The sequence below is a fragment of the Nanorana parkeri genome, unplaced genomic scaffold (assembly GCF_000935625.1).
Source record: "Nanorana parkeri isolate BGI_ZX_2015 unplaced genomic scaffold, ASM93562v1 scaffold3539, whole genome shotgun sequence".
Lineage (NCBI taxonomy): Eukaryota > Metazoa > Chordata > Amphibia > Anura > Dicroglossidae > Nanorana > Nanorana parkeri.
The window spans coordinates 12594-29557 of NW_017309807.1; the positions used below are offsets into that span (position 1 = coordinate 12594).

The 16964-nt window shown below is 50.3% G+C and overlaps 2 protein-coding genes across 2 annotated transcripts in view; one reads left to right on the forward strand and one right to left on the reverse strand.

The window, feature by feature from the left end:
* Positions 1-16964, forward strand: part of SPICE1 (spindle and centriole associated protein 1) — a gene marked incomplete at its 3' end in the record, with an annotated part of 37293 nt that overhangs the window by 5268 nt on the left and 15061 nt on the right. The window contains exons 2-5 of the mRNA XM_018575088.1: positions 12581-12673; positions 13521-13568; positions 14711-14857; positions 16214-16316. Of these exons, the coding sequence (XP_018430590.1) occupies positions 12581-12673; positions 13521-13568; positions 14711-14857; positions 16214-16316 (391 nt within the window). The remainder of the gene's footprint in view (positions 1-12580; positions 12674-13520; positions 13569-14710; positions 14858-16213; positions 16317-16964) is intronic.
* Positions 7601-8719, reverse strand: POLDIP3 (DNA polymerase delta interacting protein 3). The gene has a single exon (XM_018575090.1). The coding sequence runs from the start codon at positions 8689-8691 to the stop codon at positions 7603-7605; it is 1089 nt and encodes a 362-aa protein (XP_018430592.1). The 5' UTR covers positions 8692-8719; the 3' UTR covers positions 7601-7602.

Sequence of the window (16964 nt, forward strand, 5' to 3'; positions counted from 1 at the left end):
CCCCTGATTACAGCTTGCAGTAATTGTGGAAAATGTTACAACAACAGGACATACAATGTATTGCTGGATTGTCATAGGAGATTTAGTGCTGTGCCAACAATAGCCATGCCTTGTTGTGGGCTGTACGGATGCCAAATCCGGCCCAGGTACATGGTGTGTGACAGGGCGAGCTTTGTGTCGGGGTGGAAGGAGAACAATTATCCGAGTTCAGGTTACAGAGAGGTAAACACAGACTTCACCTGGTTATTATACCGCCCCATATCACTGCACAGAGCAGAGCCATTGTCTGCATGGGAAAATAGGATCCTTGTGTGCTGTGCGGCCTATTATATGTTAGGTACATGCATGGGGGTCTATTTACACGGGGGAGGGGCTGATTGATTACAATGCATGCAGTATATGGCATTTTTATTTATTTCCTTAGACTCCGTTATCATTTTTGGGGCATTGTAGTAACCATTTCGCTGCCAGATGCAGACTGGTGCTGGTGTGCGGTCAGTTTGCATATCAGGGCTCGCTGCTTGAAGTTGCAGGACGCAATGCCGCCACAATGTGGCGTGCCTGTCTCTCCTTTAGTCAGTTTTGTCGCCATGACCCTCCCAGTTCCGTCTTCTTTCCAAAAGGAACTACAGGACGCTGTGGTGATCAGGGCCGGATTTCCCACAAGGCCAACCAAGGCCCAGCCTCGGGGCAGCAGGGGTGTGCAATTCCTATCTCCCGATGCTCGGGACATGCAGTTCTGGGCGCCGGGCGGGTAGTTGTTTTCTACATTTAGCTTTGGGCAAGCAGAGCTAAATGTACAGCGGGGGAAGCCGCCGCTTGGTTTGTACAAGTGATCCGGCGATGTCGCTGAGATCACTTGTATGTAGCCTGCAGGTCTGCCATTCTCCATGGAGGGGGACGGGGGGAGTTTGGCGGGTAGGGGGGCGCATTGAGGAACCTGGCCTTGGGGCAGCAGAGAAAGTGAATCTGGCCCTGGTGGTGATGAAGATTGTACCTGTAGTGACACGCCCCCCCTACCCAGCCCCTGCAAAACGTGACGGACAGCGGCTTCTGGCAGGGATTGGTTTTGGGATACTGAGGGTGTTGTTTGTTGGTGCCAGGATTCCAGGTGTGTCACTGGTTGATGTTGAGGTCTGAAGGTGTCACTGGTTGGTTTTGGTCTTCTGGAGGGGTCACTGGTTAGTGTTGTTGTGTGGAGGTATCACTGGTTGATGTTGAGGTCTGAAGGTGTCACTGGTTGGTGTTGGGGTCCTGGAGGTGTCAGTGGTTGGTGTTGTGTGGAGGTATCACTGGTTGCTGTTGGGGTGCAGGGTATGTCGCTGAGTGGTTTCAGGGATCCCGGAGTGACGCTGGTGCCAGGTGAGTGTTGGGGTTCTGGATGTGTTACTGGTTAGTATTGAGGTTCTGGAGGCGTCACTGGTTGGTATTGAGGTTCTGGAGACATCACTGGTTGGTTTTGGTCTTCTGGAGGTGTCACTGGTTGGTGATTGGGTTCTGGAGGTGTCATTGGTGAGTGTTGAGGTTCTGGAGGTATAACTGGTTGGTATTGAGGTTCTGGAGGTGTCACTGGTTGGTGTCGTTGTCCTAGAGGTGTCACTGGTTGGTGTTGGGGTCCGGGAGATGTCACTGGTTGCTGTTGGGGTCCTAGAGGTGTCAGTGGTTGGTGTTGTGGTCCTGGAGGTGTCACTGGTTGCTGTTGGGGTCCGGGAGATGTCACTGGTTGCTGTTGGGGTCCTAGAGGTGTCAGTGGTTGGTGTTGTGGTCCTGGAGGTGTCAGTGGTTGGTGTTGATGTGTGGAGGTGTCACTGGTTGGTGTTGTGTGGAGGTGTCACTGGTTGCTGTTGTGGTCCTGGAGGTGTCACTGGTTGGTGTTGATGTGTGGAGGTGTCACTGGTTGGTGTTGTGTGGAGGTGTCACTGGTTGCTGTTGTGGTCCTGGAGGTGTCACTGGTTGGTGTTGATGTGTGGAGGTGTCAGTGGTTGGTGTTGTGTGGAGGTGACAATGGTTGCTGTTGGGGTGCAGGGTATGTCGCCGAGTGGTTTCAGGGTGCCAGGTTTTTGTGGGTTTTGTGATTATGGAGTATCATGGATTAGGACGGGTTCCGGGATGTCACTGGTTGGTGCCCGGGACATGGGGGGTTTCACTGGCAGGTTTTGGATATCTAGGAGGTGCCACTGACAGATGCCGGGGTGCTGAAGCTTTCACTGGCAGGTGATGTGGATGGTGGCTTGTCATTTTTAGGTGTTGAAGGTGTCATTTTGGTTGTTGGGGAGGGGGGGTGTCATTGGGAGGTGTCAGAGATGGGGGGTGTCATTTTGGTTGTTGGGGATCGGGGGACGTCAGGGGAGGTGTTGGGGACTGGGACTGTCATTTTGGTTGTTGGGGATGTCATTGTTGGGTGACCACGGGGTGTCAGGTGTTGGGGACCGGGGCTGCCATTTTGTTTGTTGGGGATCGGGAGGGGGGTGACATTTTTGGGTGTTGGAGATCTGGGGGTGTCAGTGGCAGGTGTCGGGGGGTAATTCAAGTAGATCCCATCACACTCCTGACTGGATATCACCCAAGATAATGGTGGGGTGCTGAGATGACAGCAGATGCCTCTGCAGATCAGTATCACGTGGTAGAAAAGTCACTCGCACTCCGATGAGAATTTCGGTCAATGTTCATTATTGACAAAAGTGCACACGAAGCTTTCTCTAAAAAGATGCTTTGCGTTTGGGGGGCGTGGTCAGTAAGGTGTCCTCTTAACGTGTGAAGATGCACGCGATGCATGCTGACATGCAATACAAACATGACGTGTTTTTTTTTTTTTGTGATTTAAAGGAGAACTATGAGGGGGAGGGGCTTTTCCCTCACCTCATAGTTCTAGCCGACCTGTGACAATGAGACTGTCACACGTCGGCTCAGTAGATGGCGAAGTGAGCGAACGCATACCGTCGCTCGCTCGCTCACTTCTCGATCTATCCCTGCAGAGAGCCGAGACTCTCACTTACGGCTCCTTGCGTTACCCTAAGGAGAACTATGGGGGAAAGCCCTGACCCCATAGTTCTCCTTTAATGGTTGACTAGGAACATAAGTATAGCAATCTAACTAACGTCACACCTATTCATGACCTCTTAAGCTTGCGTCAAAGTTTCAGAAAATACTAGGGCAGGCAATGACTAAAATTTTCGTGTTCGATTAATCGAAATTGTTTTAAATCGATTAATCAATTAATTTTGATGAATTATAACGCACATACAGATCCAACTACATTGGCCTATACACATACAGCACAGCAATGAAGTAATAAAATGAACTAGGATCACACTAATCCAGCACGTTATAAACCTCACGTGCCCCACTCAATATGGCCACCGCTTGAGTGGGGCAACTCAGAATAATAACGTGCTGGATTACTGTGATCCTAGTTCATTTTATGACTTCATTGCTGTGCTGTATGTGTATAGGTCATTGCTGTGCTGTATGTGTATAGGCCAATGCCTTGGCTGGCGCTCGTGCAGAAAGTTTCTTGGGCAAACTCACCGGCCCAAGTGGCTCCGTCGGCTAACGAAGGGGGGGAGGAGTCTGGTGATGTCACGGACATAGACGTCACCGGACTCCTCCCCCCTTCCCTTCCTTAGCCGACGGAGCCACTTGGGGAAGGGGAGAGGAGATCTCCGACTGGACTCCTGGAAGCCGGCGGAGAGGTGAGTGTTTTCATTAGCGATCAAAAGAAATGTAAAGGGGGGGGGTGTGTTTTCATTAGCGATCAAAATAATTTTAAAATCGATCAAAAAGTTTAACGATTAAAATGGAGAAATGAATCTTTAATTTTCACAGCCCTAGAAAATAACAAGAATAAATGACGAGAGGGAGCGCAACATTCAGACACTGAAGAGAAGCGTGTCCACAGTACAAAGTTCACAGTACAAGTATACTCTACAAACCAAAACAAAATATGGAATTTTCAGTTAAATATGATAATCAATATCAACCGTAGCAAATGTAAAAATGATGCATCATGTATAATGCTCAGGGCTTGAAAAATCCGCTGGTCTGTGACGAGAGGAAGGCGGAGCCAGACGAGCAGCTTCCCGGCCGGCCGTTGTAATTACACGGCCGGCCTGGGAGCTTTACAGTCACGCGATCGGGGCGTCTCTAGAGACGCAAGACCGCTTGTATAGGAGCAGCTGTCGCTGCCTTACCGGTCCCGAGATGCCGGGACCGGCACGGCTGCTCTGTGACAGGAGATCGGTACACAATCTCCCTCTGATCTCCTCTCTGGTCCCCGAATGCAGGAAGTCAATTACATCGCTTCCGCATTCAGCTTTCGCTCTCTCCAGCTTGAGAAGCTGGTGAAGCCGATTTCGGCTTCTCTGGGGGGTCCCCGGGTGACATAAGGGGTCTTGGAGACCCCTGATGTCTCCATAAAGAGGACCTGTCATGTAAATTGATAGGGGGATTCTTAGCCCCTTATATGATAGCATTAAAGTTGTGTAAAAAAAAAAGTAATAAAATAAAAGAAGCATAAGTAAAAAAAAAAAAAAACACATTTTTTTTTAAAAGTCCCCCGCCCCCCACATACACACGCAAACATGCGAAAATGACGATTGCGCCTATTGTGCCGCACATGTTACATATGACCGTCGGAGTGCGGGCAATCATTTTCGGGCCGTTAATCACCGATAACACTAAACTGATAAACAATAAAAGCGTTTAAAGCGTCGCCCAAGCACAATTTTCACTGTGGTGATTTTTTTTTTGCGATTTTGCGGCCGCGCGCAATTTTAAGGCTCGACATGTTTGGTGTCTATTTACCCGACGTGACCCCGACTTTTATATTTTACCAAAAAATATGGGTAAGAATAAATGTTTTATAAAGTGAGACACCCAAACATTTTTCAAGCCCTGATAATGCATTATTACATCATCGGTCTATCTCAGTATTCAACAAAATTATTTCAAAAATACCAACAATTGTTATAAGATGAGGAACTTGAAAGTGACTATGAACAGTAAGACAAATACTCTTTTAGTTGCTTTGTAATAAAAAAAATAAACGCGTCTTGCTGTGCGAAAGCTTGGCGAGATGGAGATGAAAAACAGCTGAAATAGTCGATGTAAATGTTGCGACTTATTAACCACAAAAAGAGAAAAAACAAAAAACGAAAAAAAAAAAACTTTCCAATTACGCCAGAAGTAGGTTTTTCTCACACACACTCCGAAACATCTTAAAAAGGAGAACTACGAGGCGAGTGATTTTCACTCAGCCTCATAATCTGAGCCGACCTGTGACAATGAGACTGTCACAGGTCGGCTCAGTAGAACGGGAAGTGAGCGGACACATGCCGTCGCTCGCTCACTTCTAGGTCTCGTTCACACCTAGGCGTATTGTATATGCGCGACCGTCGCACGTCTTTTTACTGCGATTCGCGGTAAAAAAAGTTGCGCTACCGTCGCGCGTTTCCGAAGGCTACTTGGCTGTATCCCAATGGAAACGCGCAACAAAACGGCCCAAAGTAGTACCTGTACCTTTTCAGGCGTGGGCCCTTTTGTAGCGCGTTAGGGACGGGGCGGAAATACGCCAAGGTGGGAACGAGATCATTGAATACAATGGGATTTATATTTTTGAGCGTTTTGTAGAACATTCGTCGAGCGTAGAACGCGCTACAAAACGTTCAGGTGTGAACGAGGGCTAAGCTTGCGTCAAAGTTTCAGAAAACAACAAAAATAAATGACGAGAGGGAGCGCAACATTCAGACACTGAAGAGAAGCGTGTTCACAGTACAAGTATACTCTACAAACCAAAACAAATATGGAATTTTCAGTCAATGTGATAATATCAACCGTAAATAAAGTGTAAAAATGAAGTGTAAAGTAGAATGTATTATGACATCATCGGCTTATCTCAGAATTCTCAACAAGATTAATTTGAAACACCAACAATTGTTATAAGATGAGGGACTTGAAACTGACTATGAACAGTAAGACAAATACTCTTTTAGTTGCTTTGTAATAAAAAAAATAAACGCGTCTTGCTGTGCGAAAGCTTGGCGAGATGGAGATGAAAAACAGCTGAAATAGTCGATTTAAATGTTGCGACTTATTAACCACAAAAAGAGAAAAAATAAAACTTTCCAATTACGCCAGAAGTAGGTTTTTCTCACACATACTCCGAAACATCATAACAATAGCCGGTCTGGTCAACAACTATCATAAAACAATTTTCTTCACAGGTCTCTAGTTCAGGGGTGTGGAATTGCTATCGCCCGGCGCCCGGGACAGGCAGTTTCGGGCGCCGGGCGAGTTGTTTTTTTTTTTTTTGTACATTCAGCCCCGGCTGCGGATGAGCAGAGCTGAATGTGCAGCGTGGGGCCGCCGCTTGTTTTCATACAGGTGATCCGATCAGATCGCTTGTATGAAAAGGAGCGGCGGCAATCGTGTCCCCCGCTGCTCCTCCTCGCACATTGCAAGCACTCATTGGTGTCAGTGTGGTCAGGTGACCACGCTGACCAATGAGAAGCGCTATTTATCACAGTCAAATACAGCTGTTTTTTTTTAAACATATTTTATTACATTTTTTTCAATGTCTCCAAGGATTTCTCATACAAAGTATTCACAAAGAGATATAGATATCCAAAACAATATAATCAAATACCATAAGTCCATTTCCCAGGACCGACATATAGAAACCCCCTGAACCCCCGTAAATACAGTTTTGATTAGGGATGCACCAATGCAGAGTACTTGTACTCGCCCAAATGCTCCAACGCCTTCCCCGATACTGGAACCTCCGGTCAGCGGACGATTTCCTCTGACCGGCAGTGCCGTAGGGGGAACATGGAGCCGGCTTCCCATGCAATCAGGACAGCGACTAATGATCCGCCTCCCGATTTCCTGATTGGCCGGGTCGATGTTCAAAAAGCAGGGCAGCGACTAATGACCCGCCTCCCAATTTCCTGATTGGCCAGGAAGCCAGCTCCTCGCTGAGCCGGCCAATCAGGAAACCGGAAGGCAGGGTCATTAGTCGCTGCCCTGCTTTCTGAACATAGAGCCGGCTTCCCGGCCAATCAGGAAACCGGGAGGCGGGGTCATCATTAGTCGCTGCCCTGCTTTCTAAACATAGAGCCGAACATCGAGCCGGCTTCCCAGCCAATCGGGTCATTACTCGCCGCTACGTTTTCCCGATTGGCTGGGAAGCCGTTTTCCCGATTGGCTGGGAAGCCGTTTTCCCGGCCAATCGCAATCAAGCCGGCCAAAAAACATGGTGTCGGCTTCCCTGGCAATCAGGAAGCTGGGTAGCATGTAATTACCCGCTGCCCAGCTCCCTGATTGCCCGGGAAGCCTGCTGCATGCCAACTGGCACGGCGAGTACCAAAAAGCAAAGTATCAGTACTCGATACCCAAAGACCTATACGGGTGCATCCTCAGTCTTGATTACAAACTATTTTTTATGTATTGGGACAAGTAGATTCGGCCCCCGCTTTAGCCCCTGGACAAGTAGTTTTGTTTTTAATTTCCACACCCCTGTAGTTTCACCAATGCATTGGGGGAGAGGGGGAGGAGTCAATTTCCACCATGACTCTCGCTTCATGCTGCATTTGTTACTCATTTGTTTCACAGTTTGATCTTGAATGCGGTCGGGTTGACCGCCGCAGAGGAGCCTGAAGATTTAAAGAGCGCCTTCAGGATGGTTTCCGGATCAACTTCGGCCACCGGGTTGGAAGTGCTGGAGGAGGAAGAATTCCTTTTCATCTCCGCGTTCTTCTTCGCGGACGACGAAGACGACGGCGTATCGCTTAATCGCAACAAGATGGGCTGATCGGAAGTGATCACGGCGCCATTCATATGCAGATTACATTTCATCGGCTGTCCATCCAAGTATCTGTTGTTGTACTTCTTATAGGCACCGACGGCATCCTCCTTTCTTACAAACACCACTTCGGCAACGCCGGGGCTTAACAGGCGGGCGCGTTTCAGGGCCCCGCACGCGCAGAACAGCTCCACGATATCCTCCTCGGTGACTTTTGGGTGCAGATTGTTCACGGTCATCTTCGTGCCTTCCAGGGGGCTGCAAGCGGGCTCTGTTTTTGGAACGGGCTGCAAAGGCGGGGCTGCGTTGGCGACAAGCGTGCGCGACACGCCGCTGAAGGTTTTCGTACTCTGCGAAGGTGCCGGGGCCGCAGCGACAGGAACTGTGTAAGCATCATTGTGCACCACTTTGGTGAGAGGTAACGACATCCTGGTCTGTCCCTTCTGTGTATAAGCGGCTGTAAACTTTATTTGTTTCATAGGAATATGACCGGATTCCTCGTCCTCTTCATCGCTCACATCTTGCTGTGGAGAGATCTGTGTGACTGGGGGTTGGGTGACAACATTTATTCTCATTCCTTTCATGGGGCGAGTGACAACTGCGTGGCTTGATTTCTCTTGTAGGATCTGGATTGTCTTGGTGATGTTTATTCCGGAAGAGGCCGAAAAATTTGGCAGTTTGTCAGCCACCGCTGGTCCACGCCTCTTAAGACTTATCTTTTCCCGTGCGTCCATCATTTTAGCAGGGTTGTCACCCAACGGCACCTGTTGCTTCCTGGAATTCAGCATTTGCCGGGCATCCTGCTGCAATTTACCCTTTATGCGGAAGCGAGCGTCTTTGGCTCTCAGTTTTTCTCTAGCATCTCTTACTCCTAGTTTCAGACGGGCATCCATGACGATTTTCTGTCGGGCATCAACAGTTCTCCGGCGACGAGTGGACGATCCCTTCACTGAAGGCTGCGATTCGAATCTCACGGTTACTGTGCTACTAACGCGATGCAGCAAGAATCTTTAAACCAGTGTTTACATTCAACAGCTGTCCCATTCAAGGTAATGATCATGTGACAGCTGCTGCATGTAAACGCCGGCACACCGCATGTAATTGTGAGTGATACGATTACATGCGGTTAGGAATCAATCACTCTGCCTGGATGCACGACAAATGGGTCCAGGGAGAGTGATTGATTCCTAACCACATGTAATCGTATCACTCACAATTTCATGCCGTGTGCCGGCGTTTACATGCAGCGGCTGTCACATGATCATTACCTTGAATGGGACAGCTGTTGAATGTAAACACTGGTTTAAAGATTCTTGCTGCAGGAAAATGCAAATTACTGGCACAGATCTCCCTAATCACACCTAAAGTTACAGGGGTGAATGGGGCCTAATAGATTAAGGAGTCCTCCGCACACCTTGCAGCAGTCCAAGCCTATACAAAAAGGATGGTGCTTGCAGTGATAGTCACAGATGGCAGCGTGCAAATACAATGTAGGAACAGAAATCAGCAGCACTCTGAAAAATAATCCAGCATGTCCATTTATTGGACATAGACGTCACAACAAACAAGAGCCAACGTTTCAAGACCACACAGGGCCTCTTCCTCGGGGGAAAAAAGACATGACCCTGGGGGCCTAACACACGCCCACGCCCATCACTAGTCTCTATCTTTATATCTATAACTAGGAAAACCAGTTTGGGCTTTACACACGTGCCCGAGCCCGCCAGGAAGCTGACAGCGCGCAACGCCAATCACAGGTACCTGGTCCGCACCTGCAGAGAGCGGGAACTGTCTCAGTACCTGTGATTGCCGCTGCGGCGCTGTCAGCTTTCTGGGGGGCTCGGCACGTGGAGCTGCAAACCCGCCCGAGCCTATCACTAATGGCTATTAGGCAATTATGTTAATAAATATGGTATATTAGTGTTTGTTTCAAAATAAATTAAAAACAGTAGTGGAAGCACTGGCAGAACTACCAGGGTCGCAGCAACGACCGGGCCCTGGCGTTCCGCCACTTGGGGGGGGGCGGCCCCAGCGAGGAAGAAGAGGGCCCCCCGATATAGTGCCGCTCCTTCCCTGCCGCACAGCCACCCGCAGCATGTACGGGCGGCTGTGTGGTAGGGATGGGGAGACTGTCACTGGTCCCGCAGAATGTGCTGCAGGCACCACCGGGCAGCACATTCTGCTGTGTGAGGACCCTCTCCTCTTAGCCCCGCCCCCTGGCTGCCGGGACGAGGAAGAGGGCCCTGCAGTAGAGGAAAGGTAAGTCTGGAGTGGGAAGGGAGGAATGCTGGTAATATTCTGCAGTGCTGACTTTTAGTAATCCATCATTCAGTGCCATCCGTCATTCACTGCCATCCATCATTCAGTGCCATCCATCATTTACTGCCATCCATCATTCACTGCCATGGATGGTATATTATTAACAGTCACATCGCTATTGAAACCCCGCCTACTGAACAGAGGCGCGGCCCTGAGAAAGTTCTCTCCCCGGTACGATCCTCTGCTTGGTGGGCGGGGTCTCAAAAGCCAGCCTGCTATAGGCTTTTGAAATTTTAACTAGGCCAATAGCAGGCTGGCTGTTTCTCACCATTGTTTACATTCTGCTGCCAACCACGAAATCTGCCCGTCTGCAAAATGTAAACAACGAATTTCGTTAGCAACTTAAAGGGGTTCTAAACCCTCCGTTTTTTTTTGCTTATATCTACTGCTAGCATGCAGTAGATATAAAGATCGGAAAAAGAGACATCATTTAAGGTAAGTGCTGACATTTACATGGGGGGGAGGGAAACATTTTTTGCCTTTAATGTCACTTTAAAGGAGAACTATGAGGTCGGGGGGGCGGGGGGGATGGGAGGTGCTTTTCACTCACCTCATATCATAGTTCTAGCCGACCTGTGACAATGAGACTGTCACAGGTCGGCTCAGTAGATCGGGAAGTGAGGGAACACATACCGGCGTTCGCTCACCTCTCGATCCTGTCACGGCTCTTTGCCGTGACAGGGGAGGGACTGGATTCCCCACTCCGATCCGCCAGCGCTGACTGGCGAAACGGACGGGGAGGGTACAGCTGGCTCTGCCTCTAGATAGGCGGAGCCAGCTGTCAGTCATGCAGCCGGGGCGGATCTAGACATAATTGTCGGGATCCGCTTCAGCTGCGGTGTCTCAGTTACAGCTCCCTATATACTGAGCTTAGGGTGACGGGAGGACGCTAGTTTGTGTCCCCCCGTTACCCTAAGGAGAACTATGGGGAAAAGCCCTGACCTCATAGTTCGCCTTTAATTTTAATTCCAAACAAAATTGTTAGTGCGCACCAAGCAACCGACCATTTTTCAAAGCATATCAACCGTCCGGCAAAAAAAAATAATTAAAATTATTACTATTTTTAGTGGTCATTTAGCGGGATGGGAACTAGCGCCTTCATAGTGATCTGTCTAGTTCCCATCCCCCCTATATGACCTGTACGGTAATAATGCAGAAAGGTCATTTGTGACCACTATAGGGGCAAAGGTTATTCTGTGGGATGGGATCTAGCCAGTTCACATTGAGCAAGCTAGTTCCCATGCTCAGAATTGACTAGGTGAATCTGCAGGATGGGGAACTAGTCGCAACCATTCATCTAACGACACGTCCGCCATGTTGTCATCCAAATAACACACACCCCTTTCATGACATGCGTTTTGATGCGCTTCCATTGATTTCAATGGAAAACGCATTGGGGGAGACACCGCATGGGTGTAAATAGGCCATTAAAAGACACAATTTTTATTATGTGCCTTGTTAACCCTCATACAAGTACATTGCATACACATGCAGCATGTCACCCCCCAGCCTGACCTGCCCCATCATCATCATCCACAAATGTACAAATTTATGGCCATGTGACCTCAGCAGAGATAAGCGAATAAAGGCGGAGTCACAGCATCACGTGTGTTTACAGAAGGTTTAGCCAGACCTGGCGAAGGGAGGGTTAATCACGTGGGTTCGGAGGCGGTGCCGCGTAGACTGGAGTGACAGTTGTTGGGTCCGCAGCCATGGTAACATGCGGAAGTGACGCAACACCCCCGGATCTGCGGCGCGTATTGGAGCTTGGAGCGGCGGTAATGTTCAATCTCCGGACTCAGTAATAGAGAGGAGAGACAAGGAAGGTGAGGAGGTGTACCGAGCGGGAGTGTCGGGGTGGCATTGGAGGGGTAGAAGGCTGTGGGCGCCTTGAGGTAGATAGGGTGGGGGGGGATTTGGGGCATCACTGGAGGGTGTTGGCATTTTGCAATAGTAAAGCATGAGGGCTCTGCGGGTGATACTGGTATGGGAGGAGGTGTCATCGAGCCACCACTCCAGTTTTTTTTAAATATGGGTGATTGTTTTAGGGTTCTGGTAATGTCATTGGTTGGCATTAGGGGTCCCGGGGCTGTTGCCGGTGGGGGTCCCGGGGCTGTTGCCGGTGGGGGTCCCGGGGCTGTTGCCGGTGGGGGTCCCGGGGCAGGGGGGTATCACTTATAGGTGTTGGGCTTCTTGAGGTGTCACTAGTTGGGATTGGTCTGAGGGTGTCACTAGTTGGGATTGGTCTGGGGGTGTCACTGGCAGTTGTTGGGGTTCTTGTTGTGTCGTTGCTCAGCGTTGGGTTTCCAGTGGTGGTCTTGAAGGGTATGTGGCTCTGGTTAGGCGGGCCCAGGAGGTGTCAGTACAGGTGGTGGGTCAGCAGCTGATAATCAATGAGCATCTTTGGGCTGGAAGAATACAGGTCAGTGTTGTGAATTTCACTCTCATTTCTCCTCCTGACAGATGTCTTTGCGGTACAGTCGCCCTCTGAGCGGCCGCCCCAGTCTGAAGAAAGCGACCACCAGGAAGAAGCCACTAGCGCGGCAGGCCTGGGATGTGAGTCTCCATCATCTGATACAGCCGCTCCATCTGCAGTTCAACCCCACAATCCACAATCATGCTGCACAGCCTAAAACTGGCTCTCTTTAAAGGAGAACTATGGGGTCAGGGCTTTTCCCCATAGTTCTCCGTAGGGTAACGGAGGACACAAACTAGCGTCCTCCCGTCACCCAAAGCTCAGTATATGGGGAGCTACAGCTCGCGGTATACTGAGACGCCGCAGCTGAAGCGGATCCCGACAATTATGTCTGGATCCTCCCAGCTGCGTGAGTGACAGCTGGCTCTGCCTATCTAGAGGCAGAGCCAGCTGTACCCGCCCCTCCCCCGTCTGTTCCGCCAGTCAGCGCTGGCGGAGCGGGGAGGGGGGAATGCAGCCCCTCCCCTGTCACAGCAGAGAGCCGTGACAGGATCGAGAGGTGAGGGAACGCCGGTATGTGTTCGCTCACCTCCCGATCTACTGAGCCGACCTGTGACAGTCTCATTGTCACACCTCAGCACTCACCTCATAGTTCTCCTTTAATGCAGACCTGCTCAGGCACACATACCGGCCTTCCATCCAGCCAACAGGAGAAAAAGGAGACACCTGTGTTGCTGGACATGTGGCTAACGCAGGGCTATGGACTCTTCTTTCAGAGCGCTGATTGGATCAGAACTGTCACATGTGTCAGTCACATGGCTCCTCCATACCTGGCAGTACCAGTTATGTTAGGACAGCGCTCCACTGTGATACCAAACCAGAGAAAATGCTGAAACCTCCTCACATCTCCTGTCTACACTCTCAGTACCTGTAGGCTAATGTCTGGCTGTATGTTCTCAATGACAGATCACTGTTTTGTGTTTTCAGAGCTCAGTTCAAGATCTCAATGTCCACCGGGCCACCCCAGAGGATCTGGTGAGTGATCGTAACATTCTTCATGGAGATTTAGTTTCATTAGCCAGCCCTGTGTCCACATATAAAACGTAACTAGAGATATACCGATACTAGTATTGGTATCAGTGCCAATACCGAGTATTTGGGTGAGTACTCGCACTCGCCCAAATGCTCCGATACCGGAACTTCCGGTATCAGGAAGCCGAGCAGCGAGTCATTACATGCTGCCCGGCATCCTGATTGGCCGGGAAGCTGGCTCTATGCTCCCTCGTCAGCATGGAGCCGGTCAATCAGGGGGCCGGTAATGACTCGCCCCCAAGCTTCCCGATTGGCCGGGAAGCTGGCTCCATGGTCCCTCGTCAGCGTGGAGCCAGCTTCTCCGCCAAAATCAGGAAGCTATGCGCCGTGTAATGACTCGCCGCCTGGCTTCCTGATTGGTCGAGAAGCTGGCCTATCAGGAAACCAGGTGGTGACCCATTGTCTGGCCCCGGCTTCCTGATTGGCCAGAAAGCCGGCTCCATGCTTCCTTGTCACCTGATGACGAGGGAGCATAGAGACGGCTTCCCTGCTAATCAGGAAGCCGGGGGGCAGATAACGGCTCACGGCCTGGCTTCCTGATAGGCCAGCTTCTCGACCAATCAGGAAGCCAGGTGGCGAGTCATTACATGCTACCTGGTTTCCTTAATGGGACTTCCGTTGTCGGTATTCTGTATCAGCGAGTACCAGAAAAAAAAAAATCGCTACTCGATAACGTTATTGGTGCATCCCTAGTTATAACTATTACATATCAAGTTTAAGCTAAAGTGTAATGTAAGTATATTATACCTTCTGTTCTTGATCAACCTGCAGGTAAAATTTTAATCAAAACATTTTTGTTTTGATAAATACCTATTTTTGAGACCCAGTGATGTCATTTTCTGCCTTGAAACTTCAAAAGCTTTATATGAAAGAACGGCATACCTTTAGCTGTGCCTGCTTCTCCCTGCTGGCCACTGGAAGCTGCAGACTCTAGCTGCAATGTCTGCTGATTGTTTGGCTGGTTGCAGGCACATCTAAAGGGTAAGTATGCCCCTGGGGGGTGGTGGTGGGGGAGAGTTTCATCTATCTGCTTATATTTCTACTTCAGGCAGTGTGTATTTGAATGCATTCCTGTCTGTTTTTAGGCCCACAGACACGAGATACACAAATCCAAAAATCAGCGGCTAGCGCAGTGGGAACTTCAGAAGAATGTTTTTAAAAAGAAGTGGAGAAAACAAAATGGAGGCGCTGCAGACCCGATGGAGGATAGAAGGCTGGCCTTGATGATGGAGGTATTGGAAGAGTATTTGCATGATGTTTAAAAAGACCCAATTTCTTCTTCTCTACAGTCTGGAGGAGAGAGACACTGACCGACGCTGGAGGGGGAGCAGGAGAGAGACACTGACCGAAGCTGGGGGGGGGGAGCAGGAGAGAGACACTGACCGACGCTGGGGGGGAGCAGGAGAGAGACACTGACCGACGCTGGGGGGGAGCAGGAGAGAGACACTGACCGACGCTGGGGGGGAGCAGGAGAGAGACACTGACCGACGCTGGGGGGGAGCAGGAGAGAGACACTGACCGACGCTGGGGGGGAGCAGGAGAGAGACACTGACCGACGCTGGGGGGGAGCAGGAGAGAGACACTGACCGACGCTGGGGGGGAGCAGGAGAGAGACACTGACCGACGCTGGGGGGGAGCAGGAGAGAGACACTGACCGACGCTGGGGGGGAGCAGGAGAGAGACACTGACCGACGCTGGGGGGGAGCAGGAGAGAGACACTGACCGACGCTGGGGGGGAGCAGGAGAGAGACACTGACCGACGCTGGGGGGGAGCAGGAGAGAGACACTGACCGACGCTGGGGGGGAGCAGGAGAGAGACACTGACCGACGCTGGGGGGGAGCAGGAGAGAGACACTGACCGACGCTGGGGGGGAGCAGGAGAGAGACACTGACCGACGCTGGGGGGGAGCAGGAGAGAGACACTGACCGACGCTGGGGGGGAGCAGGAGAGAGACACTGACCGACGCTGGGGGGGAGCAGGAGAGAGACACTGACCGACGCTGGGGGGGAGCAGGAGAGAGACACTGACCGACGCTGGGGGGGAGCAGGAGAGAGACACTGACCGACGCTGGGGGGGAGCAGGAGAGAGACACTGACCGACGCTGGGGGGGAGCAGGAGAGAGACACTGACCGACGCTGGGGGGGAGCAGGAGAGAGACACTGACCGACGCTGGGGGGGAGCAGGAGAGAGACACTGACCGAAGCTGGGGGGGGGGAGCAGGAGAGAGACACCGACCGACGCTGGAGGGGGGAAGGAGGAGAGAGACACAGAACCTTGAGGGAGAGACCGGCCGATGCTGGGAATGGAGGGGGAGGAGGAGGAGGTACCCTGTATGACCCAAAGACTATGCCTCCCCCTAGTGTATCTGCAGAGGAACTTCAATACAACGTGGCCGATGGAAATGAGATCTCCTCGCGTATCACGGCTTCAGACGCTTCATGTTTTCGATGAAGTGACATAGATTTGACTATTTCTCTGACATAATTTTTGGATGGCAGGAAGTTTTGTTAGTTCGGACAGTTACATCCAAGCCTTGTAGTTCAGGTGTATATTTATTACGTGTGATTTTGTTTTTCCTCTTTGTCAGATTCTTTGCGATCAGTATCAGATGAAGGATGTCCTGGAGCGATCAGACCGCACAATGGCCGAGGTGAAGGACATTTTCGGGGACGCCCCCCGCAGGCACACAGGTGACACTGAGACATTCCATGATATTCAAGTAATCTGAATTTATACGACTAATTTAATTTTTTTATTTAAATTGTACTTCCCATCTTAAAATGTGTCTGGATAGTCCCTGGGCCAATGCCACTTGGAAGAGCCAGCAGCGTGGCACCAATGATCTTTTTAGTGTGTGTAAGGGTGGCATTCTGATCACCACTGTAAGGGGCGAATGCCTTACAGTGATAGAATTATTTTAAAACCGAAACAAAAAAAATTGTCAGGCCGAAAACCGAAAAAAATATTAGGGGTCTGCACAGACCCCTGATATTTCCCTTTTAAAGTAGAAAAAGATTGAGGACACAGAGTCCTCCAATCTCTTTTTATGTATCCCTTGTTATCAATGAACAGGAATCCTCTATACTGAGTGTTCCTGTTCATACATAACATGAGGACAGAGTATGTTTACTATATCCACAACTATGAATGGACAGGAGGGGATATAGATCACTTCCCATTCATTCATAATTGAAGATATAGTACACATACCATGTCCTCAATTATCTACAAACACTCAGCGATCACTGATCACTGACTGCTTGTACCCGCTCTCCTCTCTGACACGCTGTCACAGGAGGCTGAGCGGGGCGGTGCAGGGAGGAGAGCTCAGCCTCCTG

What these genes read in the sequence shown, in the direction of transcription:
- POLDIP3 (XM_018575090.1), bottom strand. Translation starts at nt 8,691, where the DNA reads ATGGATGCCCGTCTGAAACTAGGAGTAAGAGATGCTAGAGAAAAACTG.